Source organism: Penicillium vulpinum, assembly GCF_028829585.1.
Source record: "Penicillium vulpinum strain IBT 29486 chromosome Unknown utg000003l_segment0_segment0, whole genome shotgun sequence".
NCBI lineage: Eukaryota > Fungi > Ascomycota > Eurotiomycetes > Eurotiales > Aspergillaceae > Penicillium > Penicillium vulpinum.
The window spans coordinates 4820599-4838535 of record NW_026643243.1 but is presented as its reverse complement, the minus strand read 5'-3'; the positions used below and the strand labels follow the sequence as shown (position 1 = coordinate 4838535).

The 17937-nt window shown below is 49.4% G+C and overlaps 6 protein-coding genes across 6 annotated transcripts; 1 reads left to right on the top strand and 5 right to left on the bottom strand.

Moving 5' to 3' along the window:
- Nucleotides 1-468: 468 nt before the first annotated feature.
- N7479_006874 (uncharacterized protein) lies at nt 469-1428 on the bottom strand (the record flags this gene model as incomplete). The annotated part of the gene is made up of 1 exon (XM_057254568.1): nt 469-1428. One exon carries the CDS (start codon nt 1426-1428, stop codon nt 469-471), a length of 960 nt encoding a protein of 319 aa, XP_057108430.1.
- Nucleotides 1429-1908: 480 nt separating this feature from the next.
- N7479_006873 (uncharacterized protein) lies at nt 1909-3569 on the bottom strand (the record flags this gene model as incomplete). The annotated part of the gene is made up of 3 exons (XM_057254567.1): nt 1909-2130; nt 2252-2715; nt 3314-3569. 3 exons carry the CDS (start codon nt 3567-3569, stop codon nt 1909-1911), a joined length of 942 nt encoding a protein of 313 aa, XP_057108429.1.
- A 633-nt stretch (nt 3570-4202) lies between these two features.
- N7479_006872 (aconitate hydratase ACO2) lies at nt 4203-6648 on the top strand (the record flags this gene model as incomplete). Its single annotated transcript, XM_057254566.1, has 2 exons — nt 4203-4247; nt 4297-6648. The coding sequence occupies 2 exons, from the start codon at nt 4203-4205 to the stop codon at nt 6646-6648; spliced, it is 2397 nt and encodes a 798-aa protein (XP_057108428.1).
- Nucleotides 6649-7454: 806 nt separating this feature from the next.
- crzA (putative C2H2 transcription factor Crz1) lies at nt 7455-9787 on the bottom strand (the record flags this gene model as incomplete). The annotated part of the gene is made up of 2 exons (XM_057254565.1): nt 7455-8476; nt 8530-9787. 2 exons carry the CDS (start codon nt 9785-9787, stop codon nt 7455-7457), a joined length of 2280 nt encoding a protein of 759 aa, XP_057108427.1.
- A 1063-nt stretch (nt 9788-10850) lies between these two features.
- N7479_006870 (Arabinogalactan endo-1-4-beta-galactosidase GalA) lies at nt 10851-11976 on the bottom strand (the record flags this gene model as incomplete). Its single annotated transcript, XM_057254564.1, has 2 exons — nt 10851-11579; nt 11647-11976. 2 exons carry the CDS (start codon nt 11974-11976, stop codon nt 10851-10853), a joined length of 1059 nt encoding a protein of 352 aa, XP_057108426.1.
- Nucleotides 11977-13337: 1361 nt separating this feature from the next.
- On the bottom strand, nt 13338-16877 carry N7479_006869 (putative serine/threonine protein kinase; the record flags this gene model as incomplete). Its single annotated transcript, XM_057254563.1, has 1 exon — nt 13338-16877. The coding sequence occupies one exon, from the start codon at nt 16875-16877 to the stop codon at nt 13338-13340; it is 3540 nt and encodes a 1179-aa protein (XP_057108425.1).
- Nucleotides 16878-17937: the final 1060 nt, after the last annotated feature.

Sequence of the window (17937 nt, the reverse complement as noted above, 5' to 3'; positions counted from 1 at the left end):
ACCGATGTTGATGAATAATTGGCCATGGAATGTCTTTGGCATACACTGGTCTTTGATTGTATGATCAGAGTCTTACCTTTTTTCTCTTCTTTTTTTTTACGTGACGATAGGCGTTTGAGATGGTACAGTTATGGCATTGGCATTTGTCTTGGGAACAGGGGCACTTAGGTGTGCTCTGGTGGTTTTAGTGCTTCAAGTTTAATGGAATTTCCCCGTTCATAAATGATTTTAGGAAATCGGTGTTCCTTCCCTCTAAGGTTGTTTCAGATGCTTTGAACCAAGGAAACACAAAGAAGACACATATATTCAATACTGGACGGGTGTGCTATTCTAGGTACACTTCCAATCTTTGCGAGCGAAGACAAAGCAATGAATACCCAGAAAACCTCACACATCAAGCATCAAGTCGCCAGGTTGCTTGAAAAGCCGATTAGCTAGATTATTCCATTTAGCACCCGTGGGCATGGCTCAACTTGACCGAGCAATATGTTCAGTATAAGCAAAACTCCTGGTCTGGGTTGACTTGCATTCCATACCGTTCAAATAGAAGATATATCCCTTGAGCAGTCGCAGAGTGTGGTGGTCGTCGGTTGTTGTGAAGTGAATCTCATCCACGTCTTTCATTTCCAGGTCTTCACCGTCGATCCCATGAACCTCAAGGCAACAACCGCATGCTGTGGTACAGTGGTCTTGATCACGAACCCCATCTATATTGCCACCAGTTATTCGTGACCTTTCGCGACATCCACATTTGCGTCCACAGCAGCCTCCCCGTTTTGCGCAGTCTTCACGGAGTACAGCCGAGAGATACCAATCCGCATGTTTTTTCTGCCTTCTTATTGCTCGTCTCGCTGTCTTGCTGCATATATTGTCTGACTTGATCCATTGTTCCCTGTGAGTATCCCAGTATCTTGAGTTGAGGGATTTGATTTGCTTTTCATTGGCCTCGAGCTGATGTAAATCCGAGGGTGGTATGTGGTTTTTCTTTTGCTCAAACCATATTCTGCGTTGGAGAATCCATCGTAAGGTGATATCCAGCTCAATGAGTTCTTTGCACCAGTCTCGGTTCGATGCTGCAGTGAGCAAATGGTAACGGTAGGCTACCATTTGAGCAAGCTCGTCATAGTTTGCATTTTCAAGCCGATCTTCAAGGTCCGGAGTTGTTATTCCAATGCCTCCATCACCCGTAAAGACTATATCTGGAGCCTGCTCGATGAGCTTTTGTTTTTCATCGATGCTCAACTTGTCTGACAATAATGGCTCTAGCAGTTCCGCAGGGACCTTGACGTTTAGTACTTCATTTGTGAACCTCTTCATCGCATTCTGCGTACTCTCTTCGTATGTTGGTGGTGCTTGTAGATATGACATTTTGCGTGGCGGAAACTCGGCTCTGGTATTGTCGGACTTTGCAGACTTGAGAAGCTTCATATTATATTAGTGTCATATTATATTAGTGTTTTTGTTGCCCATAGGAGAAAATTGAATGGTCAGATTGCAGTAAACAAGCTAGAACCTTGAAATATCACATCGTAATAGAACAAGCCAAGCCTAAATTATTGTCGGCCAGTTGAATTTTGAGTTTAGTTCTCTCCATAGACATATATGGACAAAGAACCATCTAGAATCTACAAAGTGAACATGTTTAGGGAATAAATCGTTTGTGTCCTGACAAAGCTAATAAATCCAAAGTCTCCCACATCAAAATGAAGCAATTTATGCCACCAAGCAAAAAAAAACAAACACCCCCAGTCCTCAATGCTCTCTGTATTTATTTCAAATAAAAAACATAACCCTTCAGTAGACGTAAAGTATGAGAGTCCGACCATCGACCGACTGGAGTATCAAAGTAAAGATCTTGCAGATCTGTGATCTCATCTCCAAGATAATTGCCATCGAGCTCGTGGGCGTTCAAACAACAGGAGCATGCTGAAGTACAGTGGCCTCGGTTATGCATCCCTTCCATGTTAAGCCCAGAGATCGTTCGTGGTCTTTCGCAACATCCGCAGGTCCGCCCACAGCAACCTCCTCGCCTCGCGCAATCTTCGCGTAATTCTGCAGAAAGATACCAGTCGATATATGTTCTTTGCCTTGCGAGTCCTCGTATTGCCGATCTACTCCTAATGGTGTCTCCTGCGATCCATAACTTTCTATGGGCTCTCCAGTACTTCAAGCCTAGCATGTTGAGGCTTGCTGTCTTTCGTATGTGTTCAAATTGATGAATCCAGATCATCCGTTGGACAATCCATCGTACTTCAATATCAGCTTCAATCAGTGCTTTACACCAGTTTTTGTCACTTGAGCCGTGTGCGATGTTATAATAATAGGACACTGACTGAGCAAGCTTATGAGAGCCCTGAAGCCAAAGTGCATCTTCAAGTAATATAGTATTTTTCTCGTGGTCGATGGCTCGGATTTTATCTGCCTTTTCCATAGCTTTGCATTTGTAGTCGGGGCTTAATCCATTATCTGACAAGAGGACATGTAGCAAGCCCTTGTAATCCGGTGCCTTTTCAAGTTGACTGATGAATATTTTTTCGATGGCCTTGGAGCTTTGCGTGGTCTCTTCATAACTTGGGGGGTTTTCCGACTGCATTTTGCTCAGCTGAGAGTCGATAGCCAGGTTCTCTTCTTGATATAGATTTGAGAATCGAACAAAGCCAAAGCCAAGGAAGGAGTTCAGATTCCAATACTTCATCATGTTGTAAAGTTTCATATCTGAAAAGGTTGTCGGCCAAAAAAAGTCAATAATTTCAACGGCTGACGGTCAAGACAACCGCTTTGGGTTGCAGCTCCTGGAGTACATCTGTACTTCTGACTGTTGGGCTGACTCATTTGTGATAAGTTGGCATATGCTCAATGATACCCGTGGACGTTCCGTATATCAAGCCATATCGGACTATCTATATTCTACCTATTATATTCCTATTCTAATCTCAAACTCTTCAATCCGAAGCGTGATGAATAAGAACAAAGTAGTAGCTTTCCTCTTGATCTTTCGTTTAAAGTAAGTCAGGTGAAGTACATTTGCGCTTAAGGGAAAAAAAAAAAGATGTTTTACATTTACTTCTGTTAAAGGAAGCCTCTCTGTAGACATCTAGATGGGCATTGCAAATCATATAACAAAATAAAGCGCCCATGGGTTCAGATCAGGCTTACCTGATGCAATTGCTTGATTAAGGAGTTGCCATTAAACTTGATAGACAGCGGCAATCAAACAATTCAATTTGGTTGAAAGCAGGTGGACAAAAGGTCTTCACGCTTCCGGGCTTTTTGTATTTCGTTTTTTTCATTTACCCATCATTTTTTCCCTTACAAGACCTTTCGGTTTCTTCGTAAGTTGAGAGTTTCTCGGAGGTTTGCATCTCGCTTGTCTGAGTCTCGGTGACTGTGTTCTTAGTGACAGTGCTCTCAGCCATATTGTTCTCGGCCGTGGTACTCTCGGCCCTCTCGATGACTTTGCTCTCGACTGTGTCTTTGATAGACTTGAAATGTCGAAAAATGTTGAACTTGGTACCCATCGTAAGTAGTAGAGAAATGAATAATACCAAAACCAGAGGAAGGGTGGGCATGATGGAGACGAAGTTTTGGATTAGAAAATGCGTATTCGGTCCGTCGTATGTCGAAAATCAGCCTTTAGCCCCAAATAGATGTCGGCCACAAGATATCTAACTACCGTTCTTTTACATTTTAAAGAGACAATACCTATGCAAGTACGCTGATGGCATGCATACATCATAGGACGCTGTATCCTTTACTATTCTTTACGGCCTAAAGGTGTTAACAGATCTTCTCCCGCGGACTGGGATACTCCAATCCTCGACGACATTTGACTTGTCAGGTTCTGGCAAAGTTAGCATGGAATCATGGAATATTGCTGCACGTTTGAGGCAAAGAACCCATCAGCGCCGATTCCTAGGAATTCCTTGTGCATGTTACGAATTCTATAGACGCCAGCTGAACTGACCTTCGCTTCAACGTAGCCGATAAATAGAGACTTACATAGTAGCGCATAAAATATAAAAATTGTGGTGAGAAGTTATCTGTAGTATATAAAGCCTATTTCCCCACATAATAGAGACCTGGGTTCCGAAATCGGCGCAATTGCCGTCCAATCAGAGCGAAGACAAATAACAACGGAGGGAAAAAAAACGGGAACATCCTCTCCTCCCCCAGTTTATCCTCCAAACTTGACATTAGTGAAGATGGTGAGCCAGCTTGTTTGGCAGAGGGTTTCTGCCTCTCGTGGGGTAAGTAAGCATTGAAGATAACCCAATTGGACAAACTAACACCTTATAGATGGCCACACGGCTCTCCTCGCAACGGCTCTTCGCCCGTGGCCTAGCCACCGAGGCCTCCTCCTCCCGCATGCCCCCATATCCCAAGCTCGTCCGCAATCTCGAGCAGGTCCGCCGAGTCCTCGGCTCCGACCGCGCCCTCACCCTTGCCGAGAAGATCCTCTACGCCCATCTGGACAATGCCGAGGAGTCATTGCTCACCGGAACTAACAACGGCCGCGATGTTCGAGGCAAGGCCAACTTGAAGCTGAAGCCTGACCGCGTTGCCATGCAGGATGCTTCAGCCCAGATGGCTCTGCTCCAATTCATGTCCTGCGGTCTTCCCTCCACCGCTGTCCCGGCTAGTATCCACTGTGACCATATGATCGTCGGTGAACGCGGTGCCGATACCGATCTGCCAGCCTCGATCAAGGGTAACAGCGAGGTGTTCGACTTCCTGGAGAGTGCTGCCAAGCGCTACGGTATTGAGTTCTGGCCCCCCGGTGCCGGTATCATCCACCAGAGCGTGCTGGAGAACTACGCCGCCCCCGGATTGATGATGCTCGGTACTGACAGCCACACTCCTAACGGAGGTGGTCTTGGTGCTATTGCTATCGGTGTCGGTGGTGCCGATGCTGTCGATGCGCTCGTCGACGCCCCCTGGGAGCTGAAGGCTCCTAAGATTCTCGGCGTTCGCCTCGAGGGCAAGCTCAGCGGATGGGCTTCGCCTAAGGATATCATCCTGTCCCTGGCTGGTAAGCTGACTGTCCGAGGTGGCACTGGCTATGTTGTTGAGTATCACGGCCCTGGTGTCGAGACTCTGAGTTGCACAGGTATGGCTACCTGCTGTAACATGGGTGCTGAGGTTGGCGCTACCACCTCTATCTTCCCCTTCTCGCCTAGTATGATTCCCTACTTGCAGTCGACCCACCGCGGTCACATCGCAGAGGCCGCTGCCGAGGTTGCCGCCGCCGGCCCCTCGAGCCTGCTGAGCGCCGATACCAAGGCCGAGTATGACCAGGTGGTGACCATCAACCTGTCCGAGCTCGAGCCGCATATCAACGGACCCTTCACCCCCGACTTCTCTGTCCCTCTGTCCAAGTTTGCCGACACCGTCCGCGAGAAGAAGTGGCCCCAGACCTTTGGCGCTGGCCTCATCGGCAGCTGCACTAATTCCTCATACGAAGACATGACCCGTGCCGAGGATCTCGTCAAGCAGGCCACTGCAGCAGGCCTCAAGCCCAAGGCCGATTTCTTCATCACTCCCGGCAGTGAACAGATTCGCGCCACTCTCGACCGCGATCAGACCCTAAACACCTTCTCCGAAGCCGGTGGCATCGTCCTCGCTAACGCCTGTGGCCCCTGTATCGGCCAATGGAACCGCACTGACGGCGTCCCCAAGGGCGAAGACAACGCCATCTTCACCTCCTACAACCGCAATTTCCCCGGCCGCAACGACGGCAACCGCCAAACAATGAACTTCCTCGCCTCGCCGGAACTCGTCACCGCGCTCGCCTACTCCGGCAGCACAACCTTCAACCCCATGACCGACTCCCTGACCACACCAGACGGCTCAACCTTCAAGTTCCAGCCCCCCACCGGCTTCGACCTCCCCAGTGCCGGTTTCGAAGAGGGTAACCCCAACTTCCTGCCCACAGCCGCCGTCCCAGACCCAAGCAGCGAAGTCATCGTCTCACCTACCTCTGACCGCCTCGCTCTCCTCGAGCCCTTCGCCCCCTTCCCCAAGGGCGATCTCTCGGGTCTCCAGGTCCTGTACAAAGTCAAGGGCCAGTGCACCACCGACACGATCTCGGCTGCAGGCCCGTGGTTGAAGTACAAGGGCCACCTGCCCAACATCTCGGCGAACACTCTGATCGGCGCCGTCAACGCCGCAACCGGCGAGACGAACGTCGCCTACGACGAAGCCGGCAAGCAGTACGGGATCCCCGAGCTTGCAGAGTCGTGGAAGGAGCGCGGAATTTCGTGGCTCGTTGTTGCGGAGGATAACTACGGTGAGGGCTCTGCCCGCGAGCACGCTGCCCTGCAGCCTCGCTACCTCGGCGGCCGTGTTATTGTTTCTAAGAGCTTTGCCCGTATCCACGAGACCAACCTTAAGAAGCAGGGTGTTGTGCCGCTTACATTTGCCAACCGTGAGGACTACGACCGTATCGATGCTTGTGATAAGGTCGATACTATTGGTCTTTATGATGTTCTGCAGGCTGGTGGAGAGGGTGAGGTCCAGCTGCGTGTTACCAAGCAGAAGACTGGAGAGGAGTTTACTATTCCTGTTAATCATACTTTCAGCAAGGACCAGTGTGGATTCATCCTTGCTGGTAGTGCTTTGAACTTGTTGGCTAAGAAGGCTCACGCTTAAAGAGAAAACGGAGCGGGTGGAGGTGGATTTTGGACTGTTTTGACACCATAAAAATGGGTTGGGTTCAATCTGGAGTTGATGATTTGGATGGCATTATAGTAGTCCCTCGCCTTGTATATGGTGAATTTTGGTGGTTTTAGATTTGTTTTGCCGACTAGATGATATCCAATGTGATCTGTATTCTACTATTTCGTGATTCACTAGAGTGCAAGTGGTGCAAGATGAAGTTGGTATAATAAATAAGTACTAGACTGAGAGGGCCAAGTTATTGTATGTCATGTTATATAGTTTTGAAGCTGTAGCATCAAAACGAGACAATACATGTATTCATAGATAGAAGAAAAGTAAGGGAAGAAGAAAAGCAGATGGGCATGAAATGAGCATGGGAATATCATAAAAAAAAAGCATCATAATGCCTGACACTTTCACAAGTAATGAGATGGACAGTAGAGCACCTCGAAGGGTAAGTCGAAAGACCAAGAGAATGAGAATGAGAATCAAACATGGCAAATAAACACCGATGTCTAGAAAAACCAAAAAGAAGAGAAAGAGAAAAAAGAAAACACCAAGACAATCATATGTCCTGATTGCCAAGCTTCGGAAATCCTCAGACATCCCCGAGAGCGTCCTGTATCTGAACGCCAACAAGCCTTTTCTATACAGGCTGAATTGAAAACAAAAGAACCGGCTATATGCAGATGGAATGCATCATGCAATATCCTTTTTGAAACCTGAAACAAGGAGAGAAGAAGGAAGAAAGAAAGAAAGAAGAAAAAATAAGGGAAAAAGGCAAAACATACCAAGTATCATCCAGTCCACTTCTGATCAGAGTACCCAGGGTCCCCAGGACTGACCCCCAACATCTGAGCAGAGTTGTGGACACTGTACATACCCCCCTGGTTACTATTATAACCACCACCCATCCCCGAATCATCCTCGTCAAAGCCATACTCCCCACCAGAGCTAGCATCAAAGCTACTCCGCCCACCAATATCACTCGGATCATCACCCACAGCGGAGATCTGGTCCCACTGCAAGTTCTGCAGAGCCGGGTATTGCGCCAGAAGGGCAGCAGGCAGAACGAAGTTGCCAGTCGATTGTCCGTCCATGCCGGGCATGTTAGGCATAACGAGCGGCTGGGGGATTGGCTGAAGATGGCTGGATGGCGATTGTTGCTGCTGCTGCTGCTCTAGCAAGACGCGGTCACGTTCTTGTGACTCCTCATCCAGTAGAGGTTTGATGCACACCCGACCGGCCTCGGAACGGAAATGACGGCCCAAAGCATCTGCACGGGCGAAGCGGCGGCCGCAGCCCCATTGTGCGCTTTGCGAGAGCTCGCCACGGCAGACGAATTTCTTTTCGCCAGAATGGAGGCCTTCGTGGCGTTTGCGGTCGTGCTGCCGTGCAAATGCTTTACCGCACACTGTGCACACGAATGGTCGTTCGTCGGTGTGGGTGCGGAGGTGGGATCGCAGATTGTATGCGCGGGTAAACCGTTTCGGACATAGGTTGCATTGGAAGGTAGCTGGGTGCTTCTGGACTCGTTTTGGCTCTCCAGGTGCTGCGCCAGGTCTTTGTGGATCGGCTAAATCTAGGATGTAGTTCCGGTTCTCGATTGATGAGGTGGAGAGGCGTCGGTTTGATCGTGAGGGCGAGACATCTCGCGAACCTGGGTTACTGCGCGAGTGAGAGCCAATCGGCCCAACAGGCGACAAGGACCGGGCGGTGGTAGGCGCCTGGGGCTCCAGGCAGGTCGCAGCTGAGGCTGCAGGAGAGCGTGGGCGGGAAGCAGGATGATAAGGATCAGATTTGCTACGAACGCGGGATCCTACGTTCTGGTTAGTACCGCGTCAATCAAATCGAATGTAAATTATCACTTACGCATAGCGGGAGGGCTTAACGAGTCGAAATCTGCCGTTGATTTGGATGGATCGAAGTTTGGATTCCGCAACGGCGGGGCAAACTCAACATTGATGGATGGAGGAGCCATTTGTGAAGCTTGACCAATGTCACCCGGGACATTGTTCAATTGGCCCATATTCATCATGTCCTGTTGGGGTATCCCGTACATGTCTGTCGGCGCCGAGGGGAACTGAGAGAGATACGCAGTATTCGGCACCATCTCATCTCCTTGCTGTGGCATCAACCGCGGAGAGATATACGGGCTGTGGAGGGGACTGATCCCCTGCTGATGCTGCTCTGACAAAGTGAATGATTCCATGCCTAGGCCATTGTCATAAAGGCTAGGATCATTTTGGGGAGCCAAAGAAGGCGACGCATTGTTCTCAATGCCATCGAATTCATGCTGAGACAGGTAGGGAGAGTGGTTGGCCGACGATACCTCGGATACCTCAGACGGTGCACGTCGATGGCCCTGGAAAGAAACGTTATTCATAACCGACTGCCAATCTGGACCTGACTGGGCGGACAAATACGCTGCAGTAGCTGGGTCAAGGGAAGTGTGTCGTGAATGCTGAGGGGTATAGTATGTACCCGGCGTGGATCCTGGAGGGGATAAAGGGCCTGGCGAGGAATGCTGCTGATCTTGCGATGACGGATGCGAAGTTGGTGAAGGGTTGGAGATAGGGCTAACCAGATCAGCGGGGTTGATCGCTTGATTGACTGACTGGCGCTGGTGCATTTGCGGGTCCAGCAACAACGAAGAGTCGTACTCGGGGGTGGAAACACTGTTGGGGCTGTGGCTCTGATAGAGAGCGAAGTCCAATTCTGGGTGATTGGAGTTGAGCATATTGGAGAAGTTTTCGTCCCCCTGCATCGATCTGAGTCCCGCTGAAGAGTGCTCGAGCTGGTTGACCAGGCTTGTCTCGAAGGACTGCGATATCGGAATGTTGTTGGTATTGATGGTTGGAGCATAGCCCTGGTCCGCCGCCGATGATAAGATTTGTGTCGAGGGCGTCCCGGCAAGATAGCTTGGGTATCCATATTCAGCACCACCGATGCTGCCGTCGGGGTTGTGAAAGGAGGGGGTTGTCGAATAAACAGCCATGGAGGGGTCAACTCCTAATCCACCAGAGTTTGGGTTGTGATATTGTTGGCCATGCGGCGAAGGGCTCACACTCCGATGCTTGATATCGCCCTGGCAATAAGCCGTGCCGTGATTCTGGTCATGCGAGGCCATATTTGCGAATGCGCGCGCGTCAGGGTTCTTGAACGAGCTCCAAGTTGGGGGCTGTTGTCAGAGACGAGGGACGGAGTAGGGATCGGGTATAGCGCGGAGGTTTGGCGACGGAGGCAGATTAGACGAGCAAATCTGTCAGGGTCGTAGACGCCTGGTGATGTAGGGAGAATGGGGTCTGATAATATGGTGGGATGTCATTCGCAAGGGTCCAGGGTTGGGTCCAGTACACGAATGAGCCTCTGGGCCAGTTGTCAGCGGTCGCCAATCTGCCTCGCCATCTCTGAGAGCAATGATACCTTAGATTTGACCAGAGGTCTGCAATGAGAGAGGATAAGGGAGGAAGTTGAAGATTAGGCGGTTTCACGTGCGCAAGGCGGTCTAGGTCGAACACGTCCGTGTATACTGACGTGTAGAGATATAGGGAATCTTATTTTAATATATAATCTCACATATTATTGTCATAATATTCTCTTGTGGGTGCCCTAAGCGTGTAAGGAGAAATGAGAAAAGAGTTTCCACCTCGAGTTCCTTGAAAAGAACCCCAAATGGGTCTCCCCACATTGGCATTATCAGTGTCCACTCTGATAACAGATATGCGAACACGAACTCGAGGGCTATTTTTATATATATACATTCTCATTCAAGGGAAAAAAAAGAAAATCGTTGCCTGTGGAATATACACATTTTAGGCCGTGAAGCACTTCATCTTCGATCTCCCGTGGAGGGGTTCAACGCTGAAGAGAACTTTGGGCTTAGCTTTTGCACAGCCACCCAGCTGAGGCCCATGGGAGCTAGTCCTATTTAGGTATAAAGAATATAAGCTATTGGGCAAGGCATACTTTGGACAGTCTGCCTTGTCTATACTTGTGTATGGAGTATTCGATCTTATATTTTGTTTGCTGCCTAACTTCACAGACCTCCTTACATGTACATATATGTAGATATCCGATTCGATCAAATCAGGTGACAGGGTTAAACCCTGCATACTTCATCACTTAGGTGAGATATGAGATACTTAGGTGAGATATTGATATACTTAGGTGAGATATTGATATACAACCTCTCACAGACTACCCAGCGTACTCAGGCTAGCTCTAGCCTGATCATTGGACCAAGCAAAGAGCACAGCATCATCGCAACTGCTCCCAAGTCCCGCATTATCAACCCAAGCAGGTTCCCAGTAATAAACTCCCAATCCACCCGCATCCTCTACAGCCTCTCCGAGCCTCTTAAGGAAAGTCTGTTGTCCAGCAACCGAGAATGGAATATCCTTAAGATCCGACGGGAACGCATATTCGGGGTTGGGACAAGCATACGGCCAGTTTGTCTCGACAACCAGCGTGTCCTTCCCGTATGTAGCCTGCAGGTTCACAAGACTCGTCTTCAGTGCAGCAAGTGTCGCTTTCTGGTTGTAGAAGGGATAGTAAGAAACGCCGATGTAGTCGAAGTCCGTGGAGAGGAGCGCAGACCCGGATGCAAGAACTTGGTTGTAGAAGTATGACTGAGAGCCCCAGTCCCAGCCGTTGTCGAGGTGGATCATGATTTTGGGAGTGGTTCTCAGAGCGGAGTCCTTCACACCCCACGCGGCGGAGTGTAGAAGTCGGGCAATGTTGCTGTAGCTGCTTGTTCCACCTAGCGGCCAGAGTAGGCCGGCGCGGATTTCGTTGCCGATGGAGACAATGTCTACATCGAGGTTGTTTTCCGCAAACTTGTTGCATACATTCAGTGTGTAGTCGTACACTTGTCCAGCTAGGACTCCAATATCGGTTGTGGACCAGCCTGAGGGAGCAGTCTAAAGAAACAAGTACGTCAGTTATTAAATCAAACAGTCAGTCCTGTGGGAGGACGTTATTTCTTACCTGTGTGCTCGGATCCGCCCACGTATCACTGTAATGCAAGTCGAGGTACGTGCCCATACCCTGTGCCTGCACCCTCTTCGCAAGCTTAATGTTGTAGTCCAGATTGTACGATCCACTACTTGGGTTCACCCAGAAACGCTGGCGAACCGAGTTGACACCGCTGGCTGAAATGATAGTCTCTAGCTTTTGCGTTGTACCAGCAACATTCTTATAAGAGATGCCTGCAGCTTCTTCGACGAGGAGAGAAGAGATATCCGCACCCTTGTAGGTTAACGCGGCGGATGTTGAAACAAAGAGCTGTCCGGCAGCTAGAAGGAGGTAGGGAAGCATGATGGGCAACCGCTTATTAGAGCCGAATTAAACGCAATTCAGATGACTCCTGAGAAGAAGAGGGAAGTACTGTATTGTAGAGACTGGGCCGCCTTTTATCCTACCTACTTTCCTATGTACTTGGCATGTTTCTAGTGTATAGCCTGTAGTTTCAAATTTCTCCGAAAATTCCCCCCATGACAGCTCGCAGAGGAGTTGAAGGAGAATTATTCCTCCTGTTTACCCGTCTATTCAACCAAGAAGTAGATAATCGTCCGGACAAAGGCCATCTTTGGCTTAGTTCCCGCTGTGAAACAGGTGCGGAGACAAGAGACGACTAAATTAGTGAGATTTATGCTTACATACCTCTCAGCGTCGGTGGCGTATATCTCACACGTGAACACCCACAGACTGAAATTGTCTGTGTATTATACAATGTGGTAATAACAATCTACAGTGCTCTGGTATTATCATTGGTGGAAGGACAGAGCAAGCCCAACCAAACTCGGAATATTCATTCCCTAAGTACAGACGGAGTACCTTGCTAAGATTGCAAAGTGGGACAAGGGGCGTATAATGGGCGTATAGGGGGCGTATATAAGTCCACATGGAGCTCCACTAAAGGAATTAAGAATGACCAAATGTGGCATTTTAGACACCGGAAAGGTCTTCTATAATAATGTAAAAGGAAACAAGTTCATCTCAGGGGAAAGGGATAAAATCAGCAGTCCCAAAACCCCAAATATTTCATTTCTTCATACGCTGGACGTCTCGCCTGCCAGCATCATATATCAGTCATGTCGCAATTCCTCAAGGAATCCAAAATATTGCCCCAAAGCCAGCCCGATTTTGACAAAAGTCAACATTACATACAGTTAAAAGGAGAAGGGAAAAAAAAGCGATCTGGCCCCTTTACCCATGCATAAGACCAAGAAAGAAGGAAAAGAAAAAGAAAGAAAAAGAAACCCCTGAAATGCGCTGCGTGATTCTCTGCCTCCCCTCCATATTCACGCAACAGAATAAAACAAGAAACAGATATGCAGACGCGGCCGGTCGGAGGACACCGCAGAATTCTTCGCAAGGAGGCACCGATGGATGCTCATGCGAGTTTCGTGTATATGTACAGACCATGTAGAGTGTATGGAACAATTTCTAGGAACAATTTCCAGATATCAGCCTGCCGGGAACCGGAGTGGAAAGAGAATCAAAACGAAATTCGGTGATATACAACAACTTCGCTAGTTATAGGTAGGAAGCGTCGAGGGGCGGAAGAAGTGGCGATGGATAGATGTGAGTGTTTTAAAGGCGGTGTGGTGTGGTGAACGAGGTCAAACGTAAAAAGAGGTGGACTGATCAGGACCGGCCACATTTCAGTTCGATAGCTACGACGGAATATCCGACGCAGCAGCCTTGGGAGGCGGCTTGCGTTTTCCAATCACAAGGCCTTCATCTTCCGACTCATCTTCATCTTCATCCTCGTCATCGCAGTAGTACCTCGACTCGTCCACTTCAGACGACCGAGGCGAGCTAGGACGAGGAGGTTTGACCGTTTCACCGGTTCGGAGCATGGAGGGTACTTCGTTCGGGTTAGTATCCTTGGTCGAGTAACCATCGCCGGAAAGAGACGATGCGTTTGAGACGACCGATGGAATGCTGGGGTGGGAGGCACTCTGGGACATGCCGCTGGTGAAGTCGTCGGCAGAGGAGGAAGATATAGTGGGCGGGGTGGAAGTTGCCGGTCCATTGTTGGTGTTGTCGGCGGTACATCCTTGGTTGGTAGGTGGATTGATGGGCGGCAAGAGGAGCGATTCGGTAGAGTACATCGCGTAGTCAACTCTCAAAGTACCGCCTTCATTTGCCTCAATGTCGCTCCGTCTGCGGCGCAAGAGTGCATCCCTTGTAAGGTTGAATGATTCTGCAGGCGATGCCTCCTCAAGTTGCGAAAATCGCTTGTGCCGGTTTATATGGCTAGGGGCTAATTGCTCGACAGAAAGGTGCTCTTCCTCATGCCACAGGCCGGGATGGCGCACTTGACCAAGAGCAGACGCATTGCTGACAGCGATGCTAGGCTCAGCACTAGGTTCAGCAGCGCGACGTGCTCCCTCCCCATGTAGAGATCCTGACTCGCCAGATGGAGAAGTGCGCCGACTGCGACTACCTCGTGAGCCTCGTCGAGTTCCACTGAAAATACTACCGAAGTTGGTCTGTCCTAGGGCTTCAATGATGGAAGACGGTCGAACAGTTAATGGGACATCAAAACTGGATGGCTTGATCGTCTTCGAGGATTCTGCTGTAGACATCGAGGACTTTGCGCGACGAGGAGGACCAGGTCGGGGTGTTACGGTAGGGGGTGGAGTGGCAAACTTAGTCGTAGCAGCAAGCTTTGCTGCAGCTGGTTGTACGGCATCGAAATAAGACTGCCAATCACCTTCATCCACCGGGCTTGCAGTGACGCTTTGGGCGAGCGGATGTCCTTGACTGCCAAATTTGAGCGGCCGGAAGAATTCCTCGTCCCCTCGCAAACTAGACCGACGACTGTCACGGGAGGTTTTCCCGAATGTGCTGTTACTTGAAGCAGAGGACACGGTCTCGGTGGAGGGTGCTGTACTCGATGTGCGCTTGCGATGTTCCTTCTCCCGCGATCGACCGCTGCCGAACCATTTGGCGACATTAGACCGAACGCGTTGAATGAAGGGGACTTTGCTGACAGCGCTTGTAACCTCTTCATTCGAGACTTCAATTCGCTTGCCTTTGCTTTGGTAGCCAGGGTCGCTCTCCTCGATCCAAATTCGAGGGTTGGGAAGACCATGGAGTGTCCAAGGGTGGTGTTTGATCTCTTTCAAGGTGATTCTCTTGATCGGGTCTTTGGTCAAAAGACGCCTCAGTAGATCGTATAGTTCATCGTCGATATCCTCATAGACGAGCTCATCATCATTTCTCAGATTCCACTGATTGGAGTCGGACGCCTCATCCATCACGGGCACAAGGCGCTTCCGTGGAATGAAGACTTCCTTCCTAACGATGGTCTGGAACATGCTGTACTCATCATCCGAAACAAATGGTAGGCGACCAAAGATCATTCCGTATAATGTGACACCGAGCGACCAAACGTCGACAGCACCAGTGATCTTGGGGATTGACCCAATGGTTTCCACAAAGTCATCGCCAGTATAGCATAATTCGGGGGCATAGAAAGCTGGGGTACCAACAGTCTTGGACAATTCACGGGCATCGTCCAATTCTGTCGCATCGGTCTCGCCCACATGCTCTTCTTCCTCGTCCCGCATTGGGCGTCCTAGGTAGGAAACGCCGAAATCAGAGATCTTCACCCGATGAGTGCTGGTGACGAGTAAATTGGCCGGCTTGATATCCCGGTGGATGATACCCTGGTAGTGAAGATATTCCAAGCCAAGTACCGAGTCCCGGAATGCGCTGCGGGTTTCAGCAATAGTCAAGCAAGGGACGTATGCCATGTCATCACCCTCTACAGACCACTCGGGTTCGGATGGGGCGTAACCAAAGCTACTAGAGGTTGTGCTGGAACGTCGTTCGAACGGGTAGTCTGAATAGGCGCCGTACATGCTGCCTTCGACGGCAGCTAGAGACGGGTCCTGGGCGGAGGATGGGCTTGAGTCATCTGTTACTGCCACAGAACGGCTAGATGATCTCCTGATAGGAAGACCGGACTCATTATCCTCTTCATCTGAAGATTCAGCACCGTGCTCCAAACTCCAAGCGGGGATTGGTCCTTTCTGGGCATCGGCAGCCTGTGCTTCGATCCGCTCGCGAGCCCTTTCCCGTTGCCACCGCAGATGCTGAGCAGTTCGAATGAATTGATGGCTCTCTTCCAGGAATGCAGGAGTGTCTGGGATTCCACTCTTCTCCCGCTCAAGACGTAACTTATCGACGTGGACGATTTCTCGTAGACCTTTCTTGCGCCAGACAATCTCGCCGTTTTCAACATACTCCAGCACAATATATACCTTTTGTCGATTCGGATCGTCGATGACTTCGAGCAGGCTGACCACGTTTGGATGCCGCGCTTTCTTCAGAATAGCCACCTCCTTTTTCACTTTGTCTTCCGGATTTCCCAACTTGCCTAACCGACGGCGCGTGGAGTACCGCTGGACAATTTTGATGGCAACTTTCTGCTTAGTCGAAACATGCTGGCCTAGTTTCACTTTTCCATGTTCACCACGTCCAAGCTCTTCGAGAATCTCATACTGATTGATGGTTTTGTTTCCCGTGACCGTGTCGCGATCAACTTCGGCGGTGTGTGTTTCTTTGGGTGGTTGAAGATGTGAGGGATGAAGAAGCGAGCTTCCCACTGAGATGTCATCGTCAGACGCGGATGGGGTTCCTATACGAGGATGTCTCATGGAGAAGAGCCCTGGGCTCGATATCGGAGTGTTACCGGCGGTACGAACACCACGGGCATAGGAGTGTCTAGGTAGCGGATCTGGTTCCGTGAGGTGAGGTGGTTGCCAGGTGGGATGCACCTGAGACTGGAGGGAGGCATAGGATTGATCGGGGTAAACTGGTAATTGATCCGAATGTCTCGAGGCTCGTTTAGTGCTCCTTCCAATGCTTCCACTTTCCGATCGGACATCGACCACGGTGTCTTCGTTGAGGGCTTGTAGGGAACTCGATGACGAGCGATTCGAGGGGATTCGGGCACCGTAAAGGCCGGGAAAGGCCTGGCGGAAGGTTGCGGTGGCTTCCGACACATCGGTGATAATGGATGGTTGTTCCGCCGATGATTTGGATGGTGGACGAGAGTCGGTTTGGTCGTTCGACGCAGATGGTAGGTGCGATGACTCCTCAGACCGGCTCAGGTCCCGCTTGTGTTTTGTTGAGAGGCCATTCCGAGGCAGCTGATGCGGATCCTCCAGACCAGCTTGCGAGGACCGAATTTCTGTCATATTCCCTTCTTCCTTGGTGATATTATTTCAAAGGGATGGGGGCTGAGGCAGCTGTGCCGAAAGTGCAATTGAGCATCCTAGTTGAACATCCTCCAATTCGACTTGTTTCTTTTTTTCCTTTTTTTTTTTTTTTTGGTTTCGCTCGTAATAATTGATTCAAGGTGAGCTGACAAAAAGCTCGGTTGGCACGAACGAACACGTCGGCATTACTTTCGTGGAGTCAATATGGATGGCGACAACTATCCAACGGAAACCATGTACCGGACGGCGGGTTGTCGCCTTAGGGGGGAAGAACACGAGGAAGTAGACCTGCTACTGCACGAGGACTTGGACGATCCCACATCCACACGTGGGGATTTCAGTCAAAAAAAAAGGAGTGCCGTTGCAACAGATGCTATAAATAATTTGGGGTTAGGCTCATTTAGATGGCCAGTTCTCGGTGTGGAGGTGGGGGGGGGAGGGAGCGAGATCGGAATCAATCTGGAGCAAGAGATTCGAAAGTAACGTGCAAAGGAAAGGCACAACAGCCAAGAAGCTGTGAGAATTAAAAAAAAAAAAGGAAATAGCAAAAAGATGTAGGTAAAGGGAGACCAGAGGGGAGGATAGTTGAAGAGTCGAAGGGGGGAGGTTGGGTAATAGGGCAGAGCGATGATCGGGACGCCAAGAACCAAAATAAATTTACCAACACCAAGTCGATCCTCAAGGCCAAAATGGTATCAAAAAATAGATATAAGAAAAAAAAGGGTACAAAGCTATAAGTGTTAATTGATTTACTAAATTGAATATCTCAAATTTCACAGATTTTACCATACCTAGTGGGGCTGTCAGCTCTGAAATCTGTAATTATATATATATTCCTAATACTAGAGTATAGAGTATATGAGTTTAGACAATATGATTATATGTGTTTATATCAATGTCCTTTGTGGATTTGCCACGGGCTCTTACGTCGATGACTCCAGTACAGCCTATAATAACCTTGAAATATACAAAATCAACAATTCCCATGGATTCTAATAGAGATAGCAAGTATATACATAGAAGGAAACGAATAAATCGC